This window comes from Euwallacea similis, chromosome 1, assembly GCF_039881205.1.
Source record: "Euwallacea similis isolate ESF13 chromosome 1, ESF131.1, whole genome shotgun sequence".
NCBI classification, from domain to species: Eukaryota; Metazoa; Arthropoda; class Insecta; order Coleoptera; family Curculionidae; genus Euwallacea; species Euwallacea similis.
The window spans coordinates 8009238-8030331 of record NC_089609.1 but is presented as its reverse complement, the minus strand read 5'-3'; the positions used below and the strand labels follow the sequence as shown (position 1 = coordinate 8030331).

Sequence of the window (21094 nt, the reverse complement as noted above, 5' to 3'; positions counted from 1 at the left end):
TCCGTTGTTGCAGTACACACTGGAAACATATTTTGTCGTCGTTTTTGTGACGCTGAAGCAGAAGCCTCGAACAAAAACAAAAGAGAAGGCGGTTTGGGGGTGGATCCACATTGATGAAAAAAAGTCATGAAGAAGTGCGCGTTTTATCTGGCGAAAGTTCACCCAGTTTTTAATTTATATATCGCTTCCACTGTCCACTTTACCTTTTTCGCCTTCCCTTTCGCAATTAGTATTAAATGAACATTGACGAGACACAAGGAAAATTTCAGTTTCGTTTCCACGTCCACATTGGAACGACGCAGTTCTCAATATAGCGAACGAAACAAAAACCTTTTGATATTTACCGACAAGAGACGGAACTCGAATTGTTGCAAAATATGCAGACAAAACAGAAATGAGTCATGAAAGTATCCGAAAGGTTGCCGCTTTGTCGTTAAATTGTTGAGCAACATGAAGTTGCAGTTTTGTTGATTAGATGTGGACCCAGCATGAGACAGTGTGAAAACGTGTGTTTTACGTTTTTTTTTTATTGAGACCGAACAATTATAATAAACAACTCAGTAATAGTTACAAATTCCAGCTATTTAATGCTTCTAAAAATCTCAAAATCCAGCTTGGCTCTGTGCAGAAAAATAGCTGATATTTCTGGACGATATTTTTTGCAACTTCCCATTTAAATTGTATTTCCGCCGACTGACTATTAACATGTTTGTTTAATGTATACAAAATCGATCCTTAATGGTCCACTTTACTGCTCAATTTCTCAATTGTTTTACTTTAATGTGTCACTTTATTATAGGCAACCAACGCCCAATTATTATTAATTTAAATAAAGAAGGAAAATCTTATACAGAAATTTAAAAAATTCTCAACAGAAGTTGCTCTACCATTCAAAAAGTTGTAAATCGTTTTAAATAAAAAAAAGAGTAAAAGCAGAATTAAGAACAAATCACGAAGCGGGCGCTCAAAAAAGTTAACGGAGCTTGAAACAAGATACATTCTCAATGAACTTAAGAGAGATCCGAAGAAAAGTGCCTTAAAATTGGCATCAAAATTACAGCAGTACTTTAGAATCATTGTTCACGAAGAAACAATTCGATGATCACTTCATAAAAGAGGATATAAAGGATGCAGTGTATGAAAAAAGAATCTCTATGTCAGTGACAATAACAGAAGTAAGTGTCTTGAATTTACTGAAAAATAAAGGGCGGTTGAGCCAGAATTTTGGAAAAAAGTAATTTGGACAGATGAACGTAGAAAAATGTAGAGAAAAGCAGGAGAGACACTGAATACGAAAAATATAATTGCACCCGTTAAGCATGGAGGAGATGGATTAATGATCTAGAGTTGTATGTCGGTTTCTGTTATAAGCAATTTTGCTGTAATTGATGAAATTATGAACCAAACGGTATATCTAAATATTTTAAAAGAAAATTTAAAACTAAGGTTGAATAAATTAGGATTAGGAAGAAATTTTTACATCCAGCAGGATAACGATCCTAAGCATAAAGCCCGTACGGTACGTGAGTGGCTAATCTCTAATTGCCTTCGCTTATTAGAAACAACTCCCTAAAGTCCCGACCTCAGCCCTATAGAACATTTATGGGATTATGTGAGAAAGCAAATTCGGAAACATATAATTCACAACAAAACACATTTAAAACGAGTTATCTCATAAGAATGGTAACAAATATCAAATGACCTCATAGGAAAATTGGTTCGGTCAATGCCAAATCATTTATTAGAAGTCCTTAAACAAAAAGAGCACCCCACGCAATGTTAATTTTCTTTATATTTACAAATAATAGCGGCCATGTTACATATATCAAGACTTTTGTGGAATCAATTTATTATTAGAAAATAAAATTTATTTTTCCTCTGAATAAGTTTGAGTTTTTATTAGATTTAATTATTATTGCCAATATAAATATACGGGGTGGCTGGAAATAACGTTAAAATATTTTAAAATAGGTGATCCTAGAAATTAAAATAATAAGAAAAAAGTTTTTATAAACATACTCTTAAAATTACTTCTTAAAGGAACTAGAACATCTTAAAGGGGGAACTCTGAAGATGGTTTTTTCACAAGATTTTCAAAACGGTTTACACCAAAATTATGAAATTTAGTATATTGTAATAAGTTGGAATGAGAAAACTTTTTTGGATTAACAATTGTAGATTTTAGTTAAGGGTGTTACATACAAGGAGCCTACGTAAATGATGCTCTAAATTTTTTGTTTGTGACATTTGTTGTCAAATTATGGAATCTCATATATTTTTAAGTAAAAAAGGTTCTCTTATTTCATCTTGTTAAAATATACTGTTTTTCAGAAAAATGAGTTTTTATTATCTAATGTACAATTAAACGTACGTCGAAGCACATCTTGATAAACATAGTGGGCATCTTTGTAATAGAAATCTTTTTTTATTAGCCAGCAACAACAGGACTAATATTCTTAAGGATTTATCATTTATTCACATCAAATGTCGAAAACGGCCTCCATTCATATCGATGCATCCTTTAATTCTTTTCTTCATAGATTTCGGTGCCCATGTAATCGTGCATCGGTTTATAAAATCTAATTTTTCTGGAAAACTATCTTTACTAAAAGATGAAATAAGAGATCCCTTTTTACTTAAAAATATTTTAGATTCCGTAATTTGATTTCAAAAATTAAGAAATGTCACAAACAAACGATTAGGGCAATATTTACGTAGAACACTCCCTGTATATGATACCCCTGACTAAAATCTGCAATTATTAAATCAAAAAAAAATTTGCCATTCCAACTTATTATAGTATACTGAATTTCATCATTTTAGCGCAAACGGTTTCAAAAATATTGTGAAAAAACCATCTTCAAAGTTCCCCCTTTAAGGGGTTCTAGCCCCCTTAAGAATCGATTTTTGGGGCATGTTTATAAGAACTTTTTTATTATTTTAATCTCTAGAATCACGTCCCAAAATATTTCAACGTTATTTTAGGTCACTCTGTAGATAATACATCTATTTAAATAAAATTAAGTTTTGACTTTAAACGAGGAAAATATTTACACCTTTTAATGAAGTAGAGTCCTATACTAAGTCTTTCGGGTCAGTATATGTTTTTCTGCTTCATGGCACAATTCTATCACTGGCATCAAATTTGAATCTTTGGAATAGGCAACTCACGTGCTTTCATGAATGGTAAGCCACACGCACGTTATTTACATTAAATCCAAAATTATATTTTCTTCAAGAACCATGATGGATGCCTATTGTAGGCGGGCACATATTTTAACTAGCACGCATATCAATAAGCTATTAATCCATTTATCAATTAAGTAACCATACACCATCATATCCAACATAACAGAGAAAAATATAACCATAGAAGTGCGATAATATATCTTGTAATCAAATTGCTAACAGTGCGGTAAAGTAGCTATAACTGTTCCGAATCGGAAAAATGGCTTCTCAATGCACCGATTTCAAAGGTTGCCATAAAAGCAGCATTGGTTAAAACTTACTCAACATAAGGAAACGTAGAAATTTTATAACTGCATAAACAAGTATGACAATTCAATTTTCATTACTATGTACAGAGTGGTTCAAAATAAGCTCTTCTAAAAAAGGAATCCTATGTAAAGCCGATACAAAAAAATTATATCAGTGTCTGAGATTCATTTTTCTTGATAAGATTAATGGCAAAACCAGATTTTGATTTGATATCAGTGTTTAGGAACTACAGGGTGTTTTTCAACAATACATTTTTTTAGTCTATGAAATTTTAAGTGTCTGTAAATAAATTTTTTCCCGCTAAAAATGTTTGTCCTGTTTAAGCCTTCTTAGAACACTTCTTTTTATATGGGTTTCAACGATCGAAATATCATTGCGAACTATTATTGTTATTGAAACATCTTACCTACATATATCTTCAATTGGGACACCTTATACTAAATATATCATTGGTTAATTCGCATTCGCAAACTGGATTTCTTTTCAAGAAAATTTTTGTTTTGTTTTTACTATAAAGTTCCTAATAGCTTTACGGGCTTTAAACATGAGAATGGTGTTCCTGAAAACTTCTCTTGGAAGTTCTTTAGGCTTTTGCCTTCAAAATAAAGCCTTTTGGCCCCAGCCAGAATGGAGTCTTCTACAGTCGTCTCATAAAAAACGTGCAAAGCTATAACTCAGTTATTTATGAATGGATTTTGATGAACTAAAAACCAAGTAAAATGGTATTATTCAATTTATTCAAATTACAAAATAACGTCAAAGTTGATGTTTTTGAAATTGAACTTCTGCTTCAAGTGTTAATTTCAGAATTTTAAATAGAACTCCATATTTTTTTAAATATTTTTTGATAGAAAGTATTTTTCTAAATTTGATGATGTATGGCAAGTTAATATTAAAACAATTTTTAACTGAAAAATATTGAAAAACTTTAATTCTTTGAGCACTAACACATTGTCTTGAATATTACAAATAGGATTTTCCTTTTACATTTAACAAATTATTTATTTGTAGTTTTCACAAAATATTATTTTTTAAGATATTGCTCAAATTGACTACCACCATGTTATACACATAATTGACATTTTCCGATTGCACCATAAATAGCATTCGGCGCAATTTCCTGACAAGTATCTATAATTCTTTGTCTTAAAATATCGACATTTTCTGGCTAGGTAACATATAAGTACTTTATCTTGAAGGTAGCCCCATAGCCAAAAATTCAGCGAAGCAAGATCCGGTGAACGATCCGGCCAACGGATTGAACCATTGGTTCCTACTTATTTTTCCTGCAATCGGACATTTAGCCGTTCAACATTTATTCCATCATTACGAGGAGTTAAAAAATAACATCTATTTTGAACATTTATTGTTACATATTGTTCAAGTTTAACTGCAATGTTTATTGTTTTAACATTAACTTGCCACACATCATCAAAATCAGAAAAATACTTTCTACCAAAAAATATTTAAAAAAAAAAATGGAGTTCTATTTAAAATTCTGGAATTGACGCCAGAAGCAGAAGTTGAGCTAAAAAAATCAACTTCTACTGGACGTTATTTAGTAGTCTGAATAATACCATTTTATTTGGTTTTAAGTTCATCAAAGTCCATTCATAAATAGCTAAGTTATAGCTTTGCACGTTTTTTATGATACAGCCGGTATGTATGTATAAACACTGACCAGCAAAAAAACCGGTTACACCGAATTTTTTTACAAAATCACCTACATAAATATTTATTTATTCAACTTAACAACAGTGATAAATGTGTTGAAGATAGTGACTGAATAAACATTTTAAAGCATTAATAACGAAGAAAACCCAAATTAGTCCAAATCACCCGGCCATTATTCAGTGTAATTAACACGAAAGAATAAAAAAGGATAAGGCCGTTTATAATAAGTTGTAAACAGGTAGAAAAAATAAAATGAACATCCTCATAATTTATTAATAATATGTATATACAAAAATCTTCAGTATTAGATATGAACACGAATTAACGTTTATTTCTACATCGTGTTCGAATCAACATTTACTCGCGGATTTAAAGTTGCGCCACAATCGTCCACGGAAAGAAGAAAAAAAGCTCTCGGAATTTGATGCAGAGAACTGAAACAGAACGAAAATCGTCTCCTAAACTATCTGCATCTAATTTTCGAACACCTTGTAGGGTTTCTCAGAAAGCAAAAAGCACTGGAACACTTATTGCTCCTTCTTTTCACCATCTCCGAAACGTTTACCAAATCGTTATTATAATATTTTTTATTTATTTACCAAATCGGTTAAATGCGAACACATTTTTTTGAAATACGAACCTAGAATTTTTATTTCATACTTCAAAAGCGCTTTTTATTCCGGAAAGCCCAATACATCATTTGCGTTTTCTGCCACCTAGATCTCCCGCTATAGTTTCAATGGATTTTTTGATTTAAAGTGGCAGGTCCACATTAAAAAAAATGAGTCGATATAGAGATCTTGAATGCAAAATATCACCTTATAAAATAGTAAGTCGGAATTGTAGAGTAGAAGGAACTATATATATTTTTTCATCCGGTTTTTTTCTTTGTAAATTTTGAACGTGTATTTTTTTATTGAAACGTATTAATTTGATTGAGTCTGATGTACTTTCTATGTATTGGGTATGAGAAAAAGTAAGTTCCGCTTTTTTGGTAAAAACTTAGTACAAACTTTGGTACAAACTTGATAAGTATTAAAAACTGGTAAATAAAATCTATTTTGAATTTATCTGATTACAGACTCAGTCCGAAATTTTGAAAATACACCTAATTCTCTTTTTACACAATAGATACGTTCCCAAAAAATTAATTATATTTTGTTAAGATATTGGCTAAATGAAAAAATAGTAGATTGGTTCCAGATCTAAGAAAACAAGTGAAAAGCACCATAAACAATATTAAAAAATTCTTGTTAGAGTTCACTTAAGAATTTATTTTGTGCTTACACATTTTAATTCATTAAATTATAACATAATATATTATAACAAATAAATTATACTCATATAAAAGAAAATAATATCTGAAATTCATTAATAGAAAAAAAGTGAAAATAATATAAACATAACAAAATTTTATGCATTGTCACTTTCTGACAATAAACGCAACGTTTGCGTAAGATTACAATATCACTCATCGCTAGAATTATTTTATCCATCATCTTGTGAAATTATTTCTCTCCTATCATCTTTAATCTCCTGTGTTGATAATTCAGTAGTTTTTAGAAAGCAATCAGTCTTTATATTTATATAAATCAGTCAATTAAAAATTGTGTTTGATTTCGCGATAAACTGTTATAAAGTTCCCTGTAAGATGCCATTAATAATTTCAGTTCACGTTGAAATTTTGCAGCTCGTTCCTCATCAGGATCGTGTTGTTCAAAATGATCACCATCGAAATGATGAAGTTACAATGCATATTGCTGAGGAGTGAGAATGAAAAAATTAATTAAAAAATTCATAGAATATTGATAATTGTGTTAAAACAATTCATGTAAGAAGAATTAGATGTACTTGTCGGCAAAATTAATAGAACAATGATTTTTATAAGAAATATGTGTTTAATGTATATCTATTGAATGTTGAAGAGATACTGATCAGGCGAAATCAAAGTTGACCTATTACAAACTATTTGAATAGTAAACAGTTTGTACTTCCCTGAGGAGACACTCTTGGCGATGTTAAGCAAAATTTGTTACGTGTAATAAAACTCTAAAAAACATATATCACATCATCATGAGTTTAGAAAGGTTCATGGCTTATAAATTGCATTTAAAAAGTTAGAAAAAACTATTAATACCCTACTCTGTATGCCTCATGGTAACAGTGTGCCATTTTAACTGAAGCCTGAAATCCATATGACAGGGGACCGGGTGTTTAAATTTCAGCCACTGTATCCTAATTTTAACATTCCATTTCAAAGTGGATCACCTTATCAAATTCTAATACCTTATGATATAAAAACTTTTAAGAGCAATGCCTCAAGACTTCAAATTTAGCCAGATATTTTGTTGCCTGCCGAATAGTTCTTATAACAAGACTGATTTGCATTAAAATCACAACAATGCAAGTTGAGTAATTGTCTAACAGTTTGAGTAGCACGAGAAGAGAGTATGAGAAGATAAAGGTTATCAAGCTTAAAATCTGGACTTGAGTGGTATTTGATAAGACAATTCCATGAATTAAATTGCAATAAATAGTGAAGCAACCACTTTCATTAATGTATTCGATTTATACATGAATTGTCAATACTACATTTAGGCAAAAAAAACTCGATATTCAGATTTAGGCACCAAATACAAATATCTATTATATCTTTGAATAAACTCTTACATTCCAATATCTCTTAAGCTGGGCTTATATAGCGTGGCTTAACTAGAATTGGTCAAAAGTTTGATTTCTATGGAACTTTCTATGAAATTCTTATCTATTATGTTATAGGCCATCTAAACCCAGCATCGGTAAATTAGCATTACTTTAATCAACAATAATAAGAAACATATACCATTATATACCACATAAAACACAAAATAGATACTCAAATCTTCACTGTGAACAAATCTTATTACAAGTCCTTATCTGTATCTGTAGATGTTACTACAGCACTTTTTGTTGCATCTTCTGAAAGACTATCTTTACTGGTAGGACCTCTACTACTACTAGAGTTGTCAGTCTCCGAAGATTTCTTGTTCCAACTGCAGTCACAGTTAAATTTACACTTCTCCCCATCTTGTTTTCCAGTTTTTTCCCATGGATTCCAGAAACGTAGTAGTATGGGTTGAATGTATCTATGAAAGATGAAGAGCAGCAGTGGAATTATGAAACACGGAATACAGCCCGCCATTAGAACAGTTAAAATTTTTTTTAATGAATTCAATATAGGTAATTGAATCAACTTTTTCCCTTAATTATTTTATTTATTTTCAAATTTGATGTCTTGCAGTCATTTTGACATTCACGTCACAACACCACGGTAGATAGTTGACATTCGACAGTTAAAGTGTGTCACAGGTTTGCACAGCTATCTAATTTTGGGAAGTAGTAAAGCAACAAAGCACCAATGCGTTGCTCACTATTACTCTTGTTCTAACGCGTAAAAAAATAACAAGGATTTTTTAATATTTTTAATATGAATTATCATATTCGGATATGTGTTAAAACAAAAAATTATATGGCAATATGAATACCACACATGAATACAACAATTAAATCAATGTTAGTAATCAGTTCAAATGCATTAAAAGAATGGAAACTTCGAACTATCCATAACACAATACTTTTATACCACTTAATATCATAATCAAAAAGGTATGAATTCCCATTTATCCAATAAAATATCTTCATTTTATTGGTGCTGTATTACAGCTGAATCGCAATTAATTATCTTAAATACAACTGGCCTGGGACATAAATTCCTGAATTTTAATGTATAAAGGCCAAGACATCTCCAAATTTTATTGTATTTGTTAGTTTTTTAGAAGAAATTGTCACGGTAACCATTATACTGAACAGCTCAAAGCTAATAAGTGAGCAAATAGTTCTTCCATCCAACGTTGCTATTTCTCTGCTTATTGAAAATAGGAGCGAAAGAAGAATTTTTAAAAAAGTTCAATCCAGCAGAATTCAATGCAAAGAGATTTTTCGCTAATTATAATACGACCCAAAACATTTCTTTCCATTAAGAAAATATTCTGGAGTAGCTGGTTCGAAAGCAAATAGTTTCAAAAAATTCTTCAAATGATCTGTATATTTTTTGATCAATGAATACGTATGTAAGAGAAGCACTTCACCTCGTCGTATCATCGTTATTTGTCAATTAAACATGTTCATAGTGATTTTTTTTCGGACTTCTTAGATTACAACAGGGTAAGTAGAACAGGGTAAAATTGTCGATATCGAAAATTGCTGAAATTTGCAGAAACAGTAAATGAGTTAAGTAATCGATGAGAACGGTAACCAGGCATTTTCGGCCTGTTCAAATCAATTACCGGCATTCCACAAAATTAAATTGTTCTCATTATTTGAACAGAAGACTACTGTGTATTAAGTCAAAGCCTGATGTGTCCGAAATACCACGACAAAAACGTTTGCCTAAATGATGGCGGTGGTTAGGTTTCAATATCGATACAGTGATTCGAGGAATCGAATCGAATATCGATAACTGTATCGATATGTTGAGATAGCAATATCGACATTTCTCCGAAATCCCTAAGACAAACAATGGAAAGATGGAGGTACTTGTTTCATAATGTAACGTTTGGACAACTTCAGCATCCTATCAAGGGCCTAACAATTGCGATATTTTCCCTCCTTGTATAATTCAGGCAATTAAACGATTCTCATGCCAATAAAACGGAGTTTAAGCCCTCCCTGCCTGCGGAAATGCCGACTGCCACTGCTCGTACAGGAAGCGCCATTTTATTGTTAACCTCGTAAAGAACAAATCGAATTCCGCCAAAGATGCTTCAAGAAAATTTGTGGAAACATTTATTTTCAGATGCGGAACGTTGATTACAAAATATGCTAGTAAGTGGGTGATATTTTCCTAGTCAATTAACTACGCCTTAATTTAAAATTTGTGCAATGTTATCAAATCATAGATATTGTATGTTCTTATGGGTACTTCAGTAACAGAAAAGGATGTCTTTCAGCTAACAAAGCAGTTAAGATTTTATCCTAAATCGTATTTAATTGCATTTCAGGAGTCCTAAAGAAACTCCATATTTCGGCATGGAACATGGGTTGGATGTTTCCTTTCCTAATTTGTCATCTAAGTACATTAAAAGTGGACCTGAACTCCCGACAATGGCCAATTTTCCAGATGACCTTGTGACTGAAAATAATGAAAACAATCAGACTATACATTCTCTTCAAGTAAATGGAGAAAACACCAGAGATGGCTTGGAGAAAGACAGCTCAGAAAGTGATGCCTTGGTTATTGATGAAAGTGTCCCTAAACCAAAAAGAAGAACTAAGGCTAAAAGCCAAATCAGAAGACTTAAGAAAAGTAGTATGCTAGTTGCAAACGAAAGTGACATAGTGTCCCCTCACCAAACTGTTTCAAATGCCTTTATGTCCCCTCTCAGATGTGAGACAAATAGTGAACAAGTTTGCAATGAGTGTGAGCCTCCAGAAGATGGAAGTGATGAGAGGACACCACTGTCATTACTTCCAAGTGAGGTACCTCAAGAGTGTCCAGGGATTTTGTCAAGTGAAAACACGCAAACTAGTGAGAACTTCAGTGTAAATAGTGAAGAAGTGATTAGTGAACCTGAGTTAGAGTGTAATGTGTCCCAGTCAGACAATGTAGTGCAAATCAACCAAGAATTTATAGCTCACTCAAATCCATATTTTCAGCAGTCTCTATTTGAGCTATCGCAACTGCATCAGCCAAACACTTGTGAGACTTTGACTTGTGAAACTACTTGCAATAGTACCTTAAAACCTTCAATTAATGCCAAACCAAAATTAACAGAATATGCCCAATATTTAGGTCTTCAGCCAGCAATTCAATTTAAATGCCCAAAATGTAGCAAATCGGGTTTTGAAACATTGTTGTCTCTGCAAGACCACTTTTTACAGTGCACTGCCATTCAACATTCAGAAAAATGTAACGAAAATGGAAATGTATCAGGATTTAAATTAACAAGAAAGGTTTTTTTATGCTCCGCATGTGGCACTTATTATGAAAACTGGAATTTGTATATACACATGTTGGAGTTTCACAAGCGCTATATATGCTTGTATTGTTTGGGTATGTTTTCTGTGTTAGAAGATTTATGCCAGCACATTGAGTCAAGGCACAATATTGAACCTGGCACTAAAAACACATTAGAGGATTTTTATAATACTTATAATGAAGCATGTTATTTAGTTTGTTGCGAGTGCAATCAGGAATTCAATGAAAGAGATGACTTTTTCTATCATAAGTGCACAAAGCCTGTGGCAAAAAGCAAGCCAAAGCAAGTTAAACAAGTTATTCCTCCCGAATGTCATGTGACTGGAGATTTTGGAGCAGGGTCTAATGATATTAATCAAACAAAATCCCCTCATGATAAATGTAGAACTGAAAGTGAGGATTACATCTGTGATGATAAAAGTCGCAATAAAACTTCCCTTGAGAATTCAAGGTTAGCTGAAGATGCAAAAGCTGCACCTGAACAGGTAGCTCACAACAATGTGAAACCAGAAGAAACTGAGATGGATTTGTCAAATAATTCAGATAGTGACAGCTGCAGTAGTAAAAGTGAAGAGTATGGTGCCAATATGCAAAATACCATAGACACTGAACAAAATGGCAATTCAAATATTAACAAAGCAGATTCACATGAACATGATACTCTAGGCTTTTCAGGTAATTGTGAAGACAGCCAGGAGCAGGATCACTCTATGGATGTGTCTATGGATGCTTTGGAGAGAACAGAGGATTTTTCAACATATATCGAAGAGCCTGTTGAAACACGGAAAGTGCCAAAATTGTCTCTAAAGTTGCCTAAACCTGGAATATATACAGACAATCCAGAAGATAGTGATGACAGTGATAAGATGTCATTACAAGATGTCGATAATATAGCTAGTGAAAATGAAAATGGGCCTCTAGCAAGTGATCCAGGAGATGATGAACCAGTAGATGATACAGGTCTCGATGCAGGTAAACTGCATTTTTTTATAATTAATTCAATTAAAATCACAGTTTAGTAGAACTATTAATTTTGCTATTATTGCCTAGGCTGTAAATAAGTTTTAATATTTACATATAAGGGTAATGATTTCAACAGTCGCGGCAAGTTTCTCCTTTTTTTCCTCTATCTTCTCTTGGTTACACTTACATGTGAGTATGTTTTTGAAAAAACAAAGCACAACTTGTGTTTACCTACTTTGTGGATAAACATACCTGATGAATCAAATAAGTAAATTTCCAACATCCTTTTCCCATTTCTATGTGAATGCTTGATTTCTTTTTATAGACTTTCCGCTAACCTTTCTTACAAAAATGATTTATTTCCAGAAGTTGAAGATAGTCAAGAAAACCTGGAAAACATTTTGCATGAAGAACATAAGTTACCTGTTATTCCTGAGTACAATGTAGCCGGTCCAGAAATACCAGTTGTTGAAATTGAGCTGGACCAGCCTTTAGATAAAATGGATATCAGAATTTTACTACAAAAATGCCTCCAAGCAACTGTTCCCACCTGCATTTACTGCAACCATGCCCGCCGAATAGCAGTAAATGGCAAGCAGCTGGGCCTCCACGCCATCACTGAGCATCGATACTCCGCCATAAACAAAAGCATAACAGAAGAGGAACTTATACCTGAAAGCTTTAATATTGTAATAAAAGATTCCTTGGATGAACTAGAGACTGAATATTTCAACTTAGAATCAGGATTCTCTCAGGAAGCCATCACCTTTTCACATGTCTTCGAGTGCTTTCAGTGTTACTACAGCACAATGGTTCATAAAGAACTGTATCTGCACAATCGCAAATTCCATTCCAAAAACTTGCTCTTGTGCATCATGTGCAAAAGCAACTTTTATAGTTATAGTGAACTGATATGTCACCTGTGCCCAGGGGTGTACGTTTTAGACTGTGATCTTCTTTTTCGATGCTGTATGTGCGTTAGTGACGACCTACCTTCATCCTTTAGGCTTATGGTGCACTTGAGGAAGAAGCACAATATCTGTGATGTTTGCTTAGAGATGTGTCATAATCAGAATAAACTATCTAACCATGTATGGAAGCATAAGTTACATCACTTTTGTTATAGGTGTGGAATTGCCTATAGGTAAGCTTATCGGTTTAAACGCTTGGTCAATGGGTCAATATTTGCCAAATAACCGTTTTTAAAACACAGTTTTATCCTTTGACTTATGTTAATTTCTCCTCTTTATTACATATGAAATTAATTTAATAGTAATGTTTCTTCTTATCAGATGGATTAAGAACAAGTTGCAGTTCAACAGAGCAATTTTACGATTTGTTGATTAGAGCTTTTATATCAATTTTTACGAAAGGTAAAATACACTGCGGTAAATCGGCAGAATATGTTAGGATCATCTATGTATCTTCTCTGCTTATTATTTCCAGTTGTTCTTAAACTTATGTTCTTCTTTCTCTAGAAATAAACCGGATATTACAAGACACTTGTTTTGGAAGCATGGAACTGAGAGCGTCCTTTGTAAGAAATGTCTCCAAAAAAAGTGGCCCCATGTATATCACTTTTGCGTCCCCCCACCTTCATTTCTTTGCGAGGAATGCAATTTATCATTTTCGCGGGCAGTTTCTTTAAAAGTAAGTAATTAAGTAGGTATAATTAGTTATTTAAGTACCAAGAGCATTTAGCACACAGAGCACTACATGAAAAAAGGTCAAAGCTGCGAAACTATTGTCAATGATTTTAAAAATTAAACAAAATAATTGAATGTCTCTGTTATTTGACAGAAAGCCTTTTTTTCTTTTTTTAAATTTAGATTAATTTTATTTAAAAAAATTATTGTTATTTTCTTGAAACAACTATAATTTTTTTCAAATAGTACTTCCTTCCGACCTAAATTATAAATAATTTTTAATGTACCACTGAAAATAGCCATTACAAGAATTCAGTTTTTTTTTTCTTTCTTGGATCACTAATTATTATTTTCTTAGGTACACAAGAGATTGCACACATACGAAAAGAAGCACCCCTGTACATGGGAAGACTGCACGGATAGTTTTATTTCGAAAAAACTGATGCTCAAACATCTAAAGCGACACACTGACCCTCCCGAAGACATTCAAGTTCATGAAGAAGAGATTAAAGTAGATCCCGAATTACAAGAGGAAGAGGGCGAAAAGAATGACACTAATAAACAATCCGAGGAAACTGCTGAAAACGAGGAAGCTTCGAAACTTGTTAAGCAAAAAGTAGACGTCTACGATTTGCCCGAACTTAATCTCTCCGAAAGTGACAGCAGTGATACTGAGAGCGACGCGGAGAAGCTTGACGAAAAAGTAGAAACTATTGACAATAACCTAGATACTACTCGGGATATTCCAATAACAGAGACATTACCTGAAGAAGAGCAATCACAAATTTTAGCATTGAATGACAATTCCATTCCCGAGCAAAGTGCTCTTGAGCCTGAGAATAACGATCAGCCCCCTCCAGAAGACACGTCATCGGTGATGCAAGATATATGGGACAATTTCAAGACTTATCAAGCCAACAAAGAAAAAATGGATCATATGCTTATAGGGGAACCAGATATACGAGAGGATAAGACGTATGTTCCAGATATTCCCATACCCGTGGTTGAAGAAGGGATTAGCTTGGAGGTGGCGTTGAGGGACCATGATTATAGTGCTAACCCTGAAACGGCTTTACAGCCACCGGATGCTCTAATTGAGGTTAAGGTTAGTTGGCGAAATCATGAAGTATTATCGTATGTTACAAAATTTATTCTTTCAATATTCGGTATTTAAACACATCTAGACTTTTGACCAACTTTATTTGATTAATTCCTTAGATATATTAATAATTTGAAATAACCACAATTAGAAAACATCAAATACATTCTGTAAGATCTTTCAAATTATTCAAAACCTAAGGCACAAACTTTAAATCTATAACATTAAGTTTTACAATTTTATTAACGCATTGCTGTATCTATACAGCCTTCCCTGGAATCTGCCGAAAGCGTAGACCACGACTACTGCTTCCAGAAAGGGGATGAGGAAGACAATACCGTTAAGCCTGTATCCGCAGTGCCTCCTCCACTTGACTATGTATCAGATGTTACCAAAGCCAACTCTCCAAGAAAGCGCACAAACTCCAGCAGTTCGTCAAGTAGCGGTAGCGATTCAAGCTGCGAATGTGGCTCCAGTTGTTCATGTTCGGATAGCAGTTCGGGAAGTTCCAGTTCTAGTTCCAATAGTTCTAATTCAGACAGTTCAACTGAAGAGGGCAGGAAGAGGCAGCAGCAACGGAGACTAAAGCGAAAAGAGAGAAATAAGGCGTTGGATAAGAAGGGAGAAATATCGGAACAGCCCAAGGAAGACGTTTCGGTGATCAACCAATCCGATGCAACGGAAATGCCAATTAAGGAGTCTGACTTAGAGACCACTGAAAGTGAAACAGATGAGGAGTTTTATGACAGGTGGGGATTTACATGATTTGATACCACATTTGATTCTGATTCATTAAAAAAGAATTTCAGTATATTCTTTAACCCTTACATGATTCGACTCGGAATTTTTTTTCTTACAGAGAACCACAGAAATTTGCAAAGAAAATCCTAGAGGAAAAACGTGCTCAACTTTTGGCCGAAATGGGACCTAACATGGTGCCGAACGGTTCTTTCATCGAAAGCACTAGTCGGCCTCCTACGCCTCCTGAAGGAACCATGGATGCAGAACCAAGTTAGTTATAGATAAAGAATAATGTAGCTGTTAATTTACAACTTTTCTTTAATTTTTATTTGGTTATTTCGTGGGAAATATGTTATTATGCCCAAATTTTTTTCAGGCGTTCCCAAAAAGAAGAAAAAAAGTAAAAAGCGCAAGAAACGAAAAAGCGAGAAAAAAGCAGCTCTGGAAGCGAGGACCTATTGTGCTGCGATAATAAATGCGGAGTCCATAGTGCCTGCCCCGCCGCCAACTGTGCCGTACTACCAACAATTCCATCAAATGGAGAGTCAGACGCCAACAGTGGCACCAATTACCCTTTCACTTATGAGAAATTCGCCGGTTACAGTCTTACAGACGCCGCCCCTACCGACATTCACGGTAAGCTCTTGGATTTGTTCATACTGAAGCAACATCCAGTGTCAAGTTTCTTAGTATGTTCTGTAGTATATTGTATCCTAATAGGGGGAAATTAAATATTGACCATCGCGTGATACATTACGATTCACTTGTTGCCTTTCTAATTCAATAGGTTAATAAAGATGAAAAACTTGTTTGCTTATCACGATCAATAGGCATTTCCTTGACGTTTTTTTACAAAGTCTCAATTCTTTCCAAAGACAATTCTAATTGAGTGCACTTATTTATTTTGCACACACGTATGTCTGAAGACATCAATAAGTAGAAATAAGTGTCATCGCATCGCCTAACATCCATTTTCCAATTCTATTTGGCCGCTAGATTCCTTTTGTGGATATGCCAAGAACTTTTTCTCACATTCATGTTCTTGCGCACGAAACTACTCATTATAATATCGAAATACAGGGCCTATGTCAAAGAATGTCAAAACAAATATTGCTCCTTGTTGTCTCTATGTGAGCAGGTCTAATCTGGTACATTAGAGTTATTGATTTGTTTAAAGTGTAAAATATTACCCACAATATCTTCAAACTCAAATAAGGCAGTAATGTAGAAAACTGACCCATACGAAGTAGTCTAGATCATGATTTTAACTATGTATTTACAGGATACTTCAACGTTGACTCGTCAGGAATCGAATGCGTCAGACAAAAGTGTGCGAGCTTCTAAACGTCGTAGAGTACCAAACAAATTTTATGGATACTCGAGCGACGAGGATGGGGACAAGTCTCAGTCTGTGAAACGGACCAAAGTGGAAATCAATAGAGTAAGTAATTGAATTTTGTAGTCTTTGCTTATTTTGGGAATTTCTTCTACCACCAAATAAGACTTAAAAAAATAAACATTTTTCCCCTTCCTTGTGGAACTAACGAGTGGTAACGTTTTATTTAAAAAAAAGAAAATTTATTACTTTTGCGAAATCACAGCGTGAAATATTAGAACAAATTTTTGTAGCTGTTAATAACCACTCCTAGAAAATTTGGTTCCAATTTCTCACTAAAGGCAAAAAAATTACTCACGGAAAAATTAAAAACAATTCCTCTTTTCAAAAATCTCCTTGTATTAAAAATATATCATTTAGACGATTCCTGCGCCGCCCTCCCCAAAGCTGGTTCCGCCAATTACCATTAAGACGTCAGTTCAGTCATCTCCGGTGATAACGTCACCTCGCACCCCCACAGTTGAACCAATAACCTTAAAATTACCCAAGAATCGCCACTCAGAAAAGAATCGACGAAGAGTAAGTATTGGACACATTTGATCATTCACATAAGCTTGAAGTGGCTAAGAGAGCCTAAAATCAACGAAGTGCCGTATTTATTAGTAATTGTTAAATAATAGTTAACCTCCAGTATAAAAATTACAAAATATTACAGCGGTATTTACCGCAAAAGTGTTCATAAATGTGAATCAAATTGGACTGAAATGGTTCATAAAAGTAAAATAGGAACTTTATTCCCTTTGAGGAAGGATTAAAATTAATCAAAGTCAGGCAAGGTATTTTAGCTTCGCTAAGTTTAAAAATGAGTGTGGCTGTTTAAAACATATATTCTGTAATTCCTTTAGCCGCCAATACCTCCTATACGTTTACCGGCACCTCGACGTCCGCGACCACCTCCAACGAATGAAGACAGCGGGTCTGACTCCAACGAATCGGATGTCGACAATTTTCCGGCTTATCAGCCTCAAGTCGCAGCAGGGCCACCTCAGCCTCAGTTGTACTGTTACTGTAGGTGCCCTTACGATGAAGTTTCGGAGATGATCGGGTAAGGTCCTACATAAACGTTTAATTTGCAATTAAATTTGACCAAAAAAACAATACAAAAGGTACTTTCACGTTGCCACAGTGGTTTTTGACGACACAAGTGATTTTTTACAATTTTGACAAAAATGTAGAGTGATTTCATATATGAAAGGGGTGACAAAACATTATATTTCCTGGTTTTTTGAATCACGTACCACTTGAAATTCTCGATTTTTCTTTTTCAGATGTGATTCTAATGATTGCGAAATCGAATGGTTTCATTTCGAGTGCGTGGGCATAATGGTTCCTCCGAAAGGTCAGTGGTTCTGCCCGGATTGTAGGAAAAAGAAGCAACAACGTCTTCTGTCTTAAAAAAAATTAATTTAATTATTTGTTATTTTCTTCAATCTTTAATATCTCCATTTATTTTACGAATACATTCTTTGAAGTTGTAATGTTTTTGATGGCCTTAAAGCTTGAGGGGGATTTTACATTATTCGACCATGTTATGCGTCATTGCATGTACTTAAGCAGTTCTTTCCTGGAAGCTTAGAGACATTTTCGTGCAACTGTGTTCATTATACCGAGTACAATTGAAAAGTTAGTGGAGATGTAAAAATATAAGGACTTGCCTAAAGGCTAATTTTTTTCATGCAGTAATTGTGATGTGAGGTATATATGATGATCCTTCAGGAAATGCATGATCCATTATGGAAGAATTATAAATAAGAAGTATTTGAAGATTCAAAAGTTGGAAATGTGTAAAGCGATGAGGGCAACTCGTCTAAAATATTTTCAAGATGGCAACATTCTGGTTACATTGAAGGTAGATGCCAAGAACTTCTTTATTATTAAATTCTTGGATTTGATTCAAAATGCTAGCAATATTTCGTATAAAAAATATCATATTCCAATTGGTTTCGAAATAATGATATTTGAAATATGATACTTACCATGGCTATAACTTCCGAATGGTTAAAGTTAGAGCAAAAGGCATTCCTATATGGAATGTGCAACCCCTGTCAAATAAGCAAGTTGAAATGTACTTCTGATGTAACCAAAAGTGCCAATCTCGAAAGCAAATCGCCAGACGTCATTAGTCGTTTTGCCCTTGACGACTTCCATATTTTGCCAAATCTGAGATTGGTATATGTAGGTAGGTATATAGTATGTGGGGAGCATACAATTTCCATGACCTACTAGTGAACAGTTTTTAAGGGATAATTAATCAATTTCCTAAACGGACAATGATCTTGAAGCTAAGAAATATGCATGAAGTTTCTAAGCTGTAATTTAATCTATTAAGTTTTGAAGTAAGCTCTTTTCAAATCCTTTTGGCTTTGAGTCCAATATTTAGTAAAAACTATACCTACCCCTTTGCAGTACCTGTACAATTCACATACAACTCTACTAACTAGTTCATTTTACGTTGCGTAATTGTTGTTACGGTGTGTAAAGTTTTTTTAATTATAAAAACCTAGTTAGTGTACATTTCTCCAATATAAATAATCTGCCAAACTAGTGTATAAAACTTTTGTAAATAGAAAGCTATTAGTTTGTAATTTATGACGTGATGATATAATGACGTGATTTATTTTCACCTAACTTGGATAATTGGACATTTTTTTAAAACTTAAATTTTATTTAATTGATTATTGTTAATTATATTCCTACTCATTAATAAATGTGAACAAAAAAAGGAAATTGTCAATTTGTTTTGTGCTCAACTGTCCTACAGATATTTATATAATAAGTAGGTATTTTAAGAAGTATGGGACATTTTAATTTAATGTAAGAAAAAATTTGTGGTTCAATGGAGTTCTTAATTTCAAAAGTGGAAATGTTGATTTTTGCTTCTATGAATTTGAACTTTATTTTTGGTTGTAAAATATACTGTATACACTAATTGTCTTTGCAAAAGAGTTAAGCAGCAAATCTTTGAATCTATTTGATTTAACAACACCAGTCTGTAGGTAAACATATAAATTTAAAAAAAACAGTGAAATCTATTTACTTGACGCTTCTGATTTTTACATACACTAACCATGTCCAAAAAGTAAAATAATAGTTGATTAAGCAAAGATAATGCTTTTATGCATGCTTTTACCTATCATTTTGTGAACTATAATTAAAGGACTAATATTGGTAACTTCACTCTAATATTTACAAAATTATAAATAAGTATTTGTTGAACTATTTTTTTACATTGTCTGTCTTATTCTCCTCTGATTTATCTAACAAGGCACTTTTAATACCAACTTTTTCCAGTTCTTCAATGAGATCTCCTGACTGATGCAACTGCAGCATAATGTCACATCCGCCCACAAATTCCCCATTGATAAACACTTGTGGAATTGTAGGCCAATTTGAGTACTCTTTAATACCTTGCCTAAGAGATTCATCTGCAAGTACATTGTGGGACTCATATGGTACCCCGTGCATCCTTAAAATTTGTACCACAGCATTGCTAAATCCACATTGAGGTTGTTCAGGTACACCTTTCATAAAAACGACTACTTTGTTGTGACTGACTAGTTTCTTGATTTCGTCTGAGGACTTTGAGGCAATTAATCGTTTCACGCTTAGTCCGGTAACCATAAGATTTCGGCTTTTGGTGAGGATGTTCATGATTGCGGTGGTAGGTATTTGCCTTAGAGGTTATAGTTGGGCCGATGAACTAAACGTGTAGGAAAATGTACCCACTATATGTTTGTTTACAAAATTGAAATATTAAAGTTCATTAAGTCTGAAGGGAATACACACAACTTCTAACCCAAGTTATATCTATGAATAATAGATAATATGCCAAATATAGAAACAGCTGATTTTTTATTTGTCTTTCCTCGACGTAGAAACATGGCAACCATATTAACAAGCAGTGACGTCGCAACGTTGGACGGAAGAGCGCTTTGACCTTTGATCTGTTAGTTGCATCAGTCACCATGACAAATAGAAACAATCTAAGGTTGTAATATTTGAACCTCATAATTGGAGCTAAAATCTGAGGATTTACTTCTCAAAGTAACTGAACAACTTCA

At 33.6% G+C, this 21094-nt stretch overlaps 2 protein-coding genes across 2 annotated transcripts; one reads left to right on the top strand and one right to left on the bottom strand.

Moving 5' to 3' along the window:
* The first annotated feature begins 9722 nt into the window (after positions 1-9722).
* Positions 9723-19760, top strand: MESR4 (misexpression suppressor of ras 4). The gene is made up of 12 exons (XM_066398418.1): positions 9723-10035; positions 10212-12160; positions 12518-13295; positions 13630-13801; positions 14156-14902; positions 15164-15645; positions 15756-15907; positions 16014-16273; positions 16920-17078; positions 17394-17552; positions 17879-18078; positions 18302-19760. Exons 2-12 carry the CDS (start codon positions 10240-10242, stop codon positions 18426-18428), a joined length of 5157 nt encoding a protein of 1718 aa, XP_066254515.1. The 5' UTR covers positions 9723-10035; positions 10212-10239; the 3' UTR covers positions 18429-19760.
* On the bottom strand, positions 19742-20830 carry Grx5 (Glutaredoxin 5). The gene has a single exon (XM_066398429.1). It carries the CDS (start codon positions 20682-20684, stop codon positions 20250-20252), a length of 435 nt encoding a protein of 144 aa, XP_066254526.1. The 5' UTR covers positions 20685-20830; the 3' UTR covers positions 19742-20249.
* Between the last annotated feature and the right edge of the window lie 264 nt (positions 20831-21094).

What these genes read in the sequence shown, in the direction of transcription:
- MESR4 (XM_066398418.1), top strand. Translation starts at nt 10,240, where the DNA reads ATGGAACATGGGTTGGATGTTTCCTTTCCTAATTTGTCATCTAAGTAC. An exon ending in AGGTGTGGAATTGCCTATAG is followed by an intron (nt 13,296 to 13,629) that starts GTAAGCTTATCG and finishes TTCTTTCTCTAG; the next exon opens with AAATAAACCGGATATTACAA. An exon ending in CCAAAGTGGAAATCAATAGA is followed by an intron (nt 17,079 to 17,393) that starts GTAAGTAATTGA and finishes TATATCATTTAG; the next exon opens with ACGATTCCTGCGCCGCCCTC.
- Grx5 (XM_066398429.1), bottom strand. Translation starts at nt 20,684, where the DNA reads ATGAACATCCTCACCAAAAGCCGAAATCTTATGGTTACCGGACTAAGC.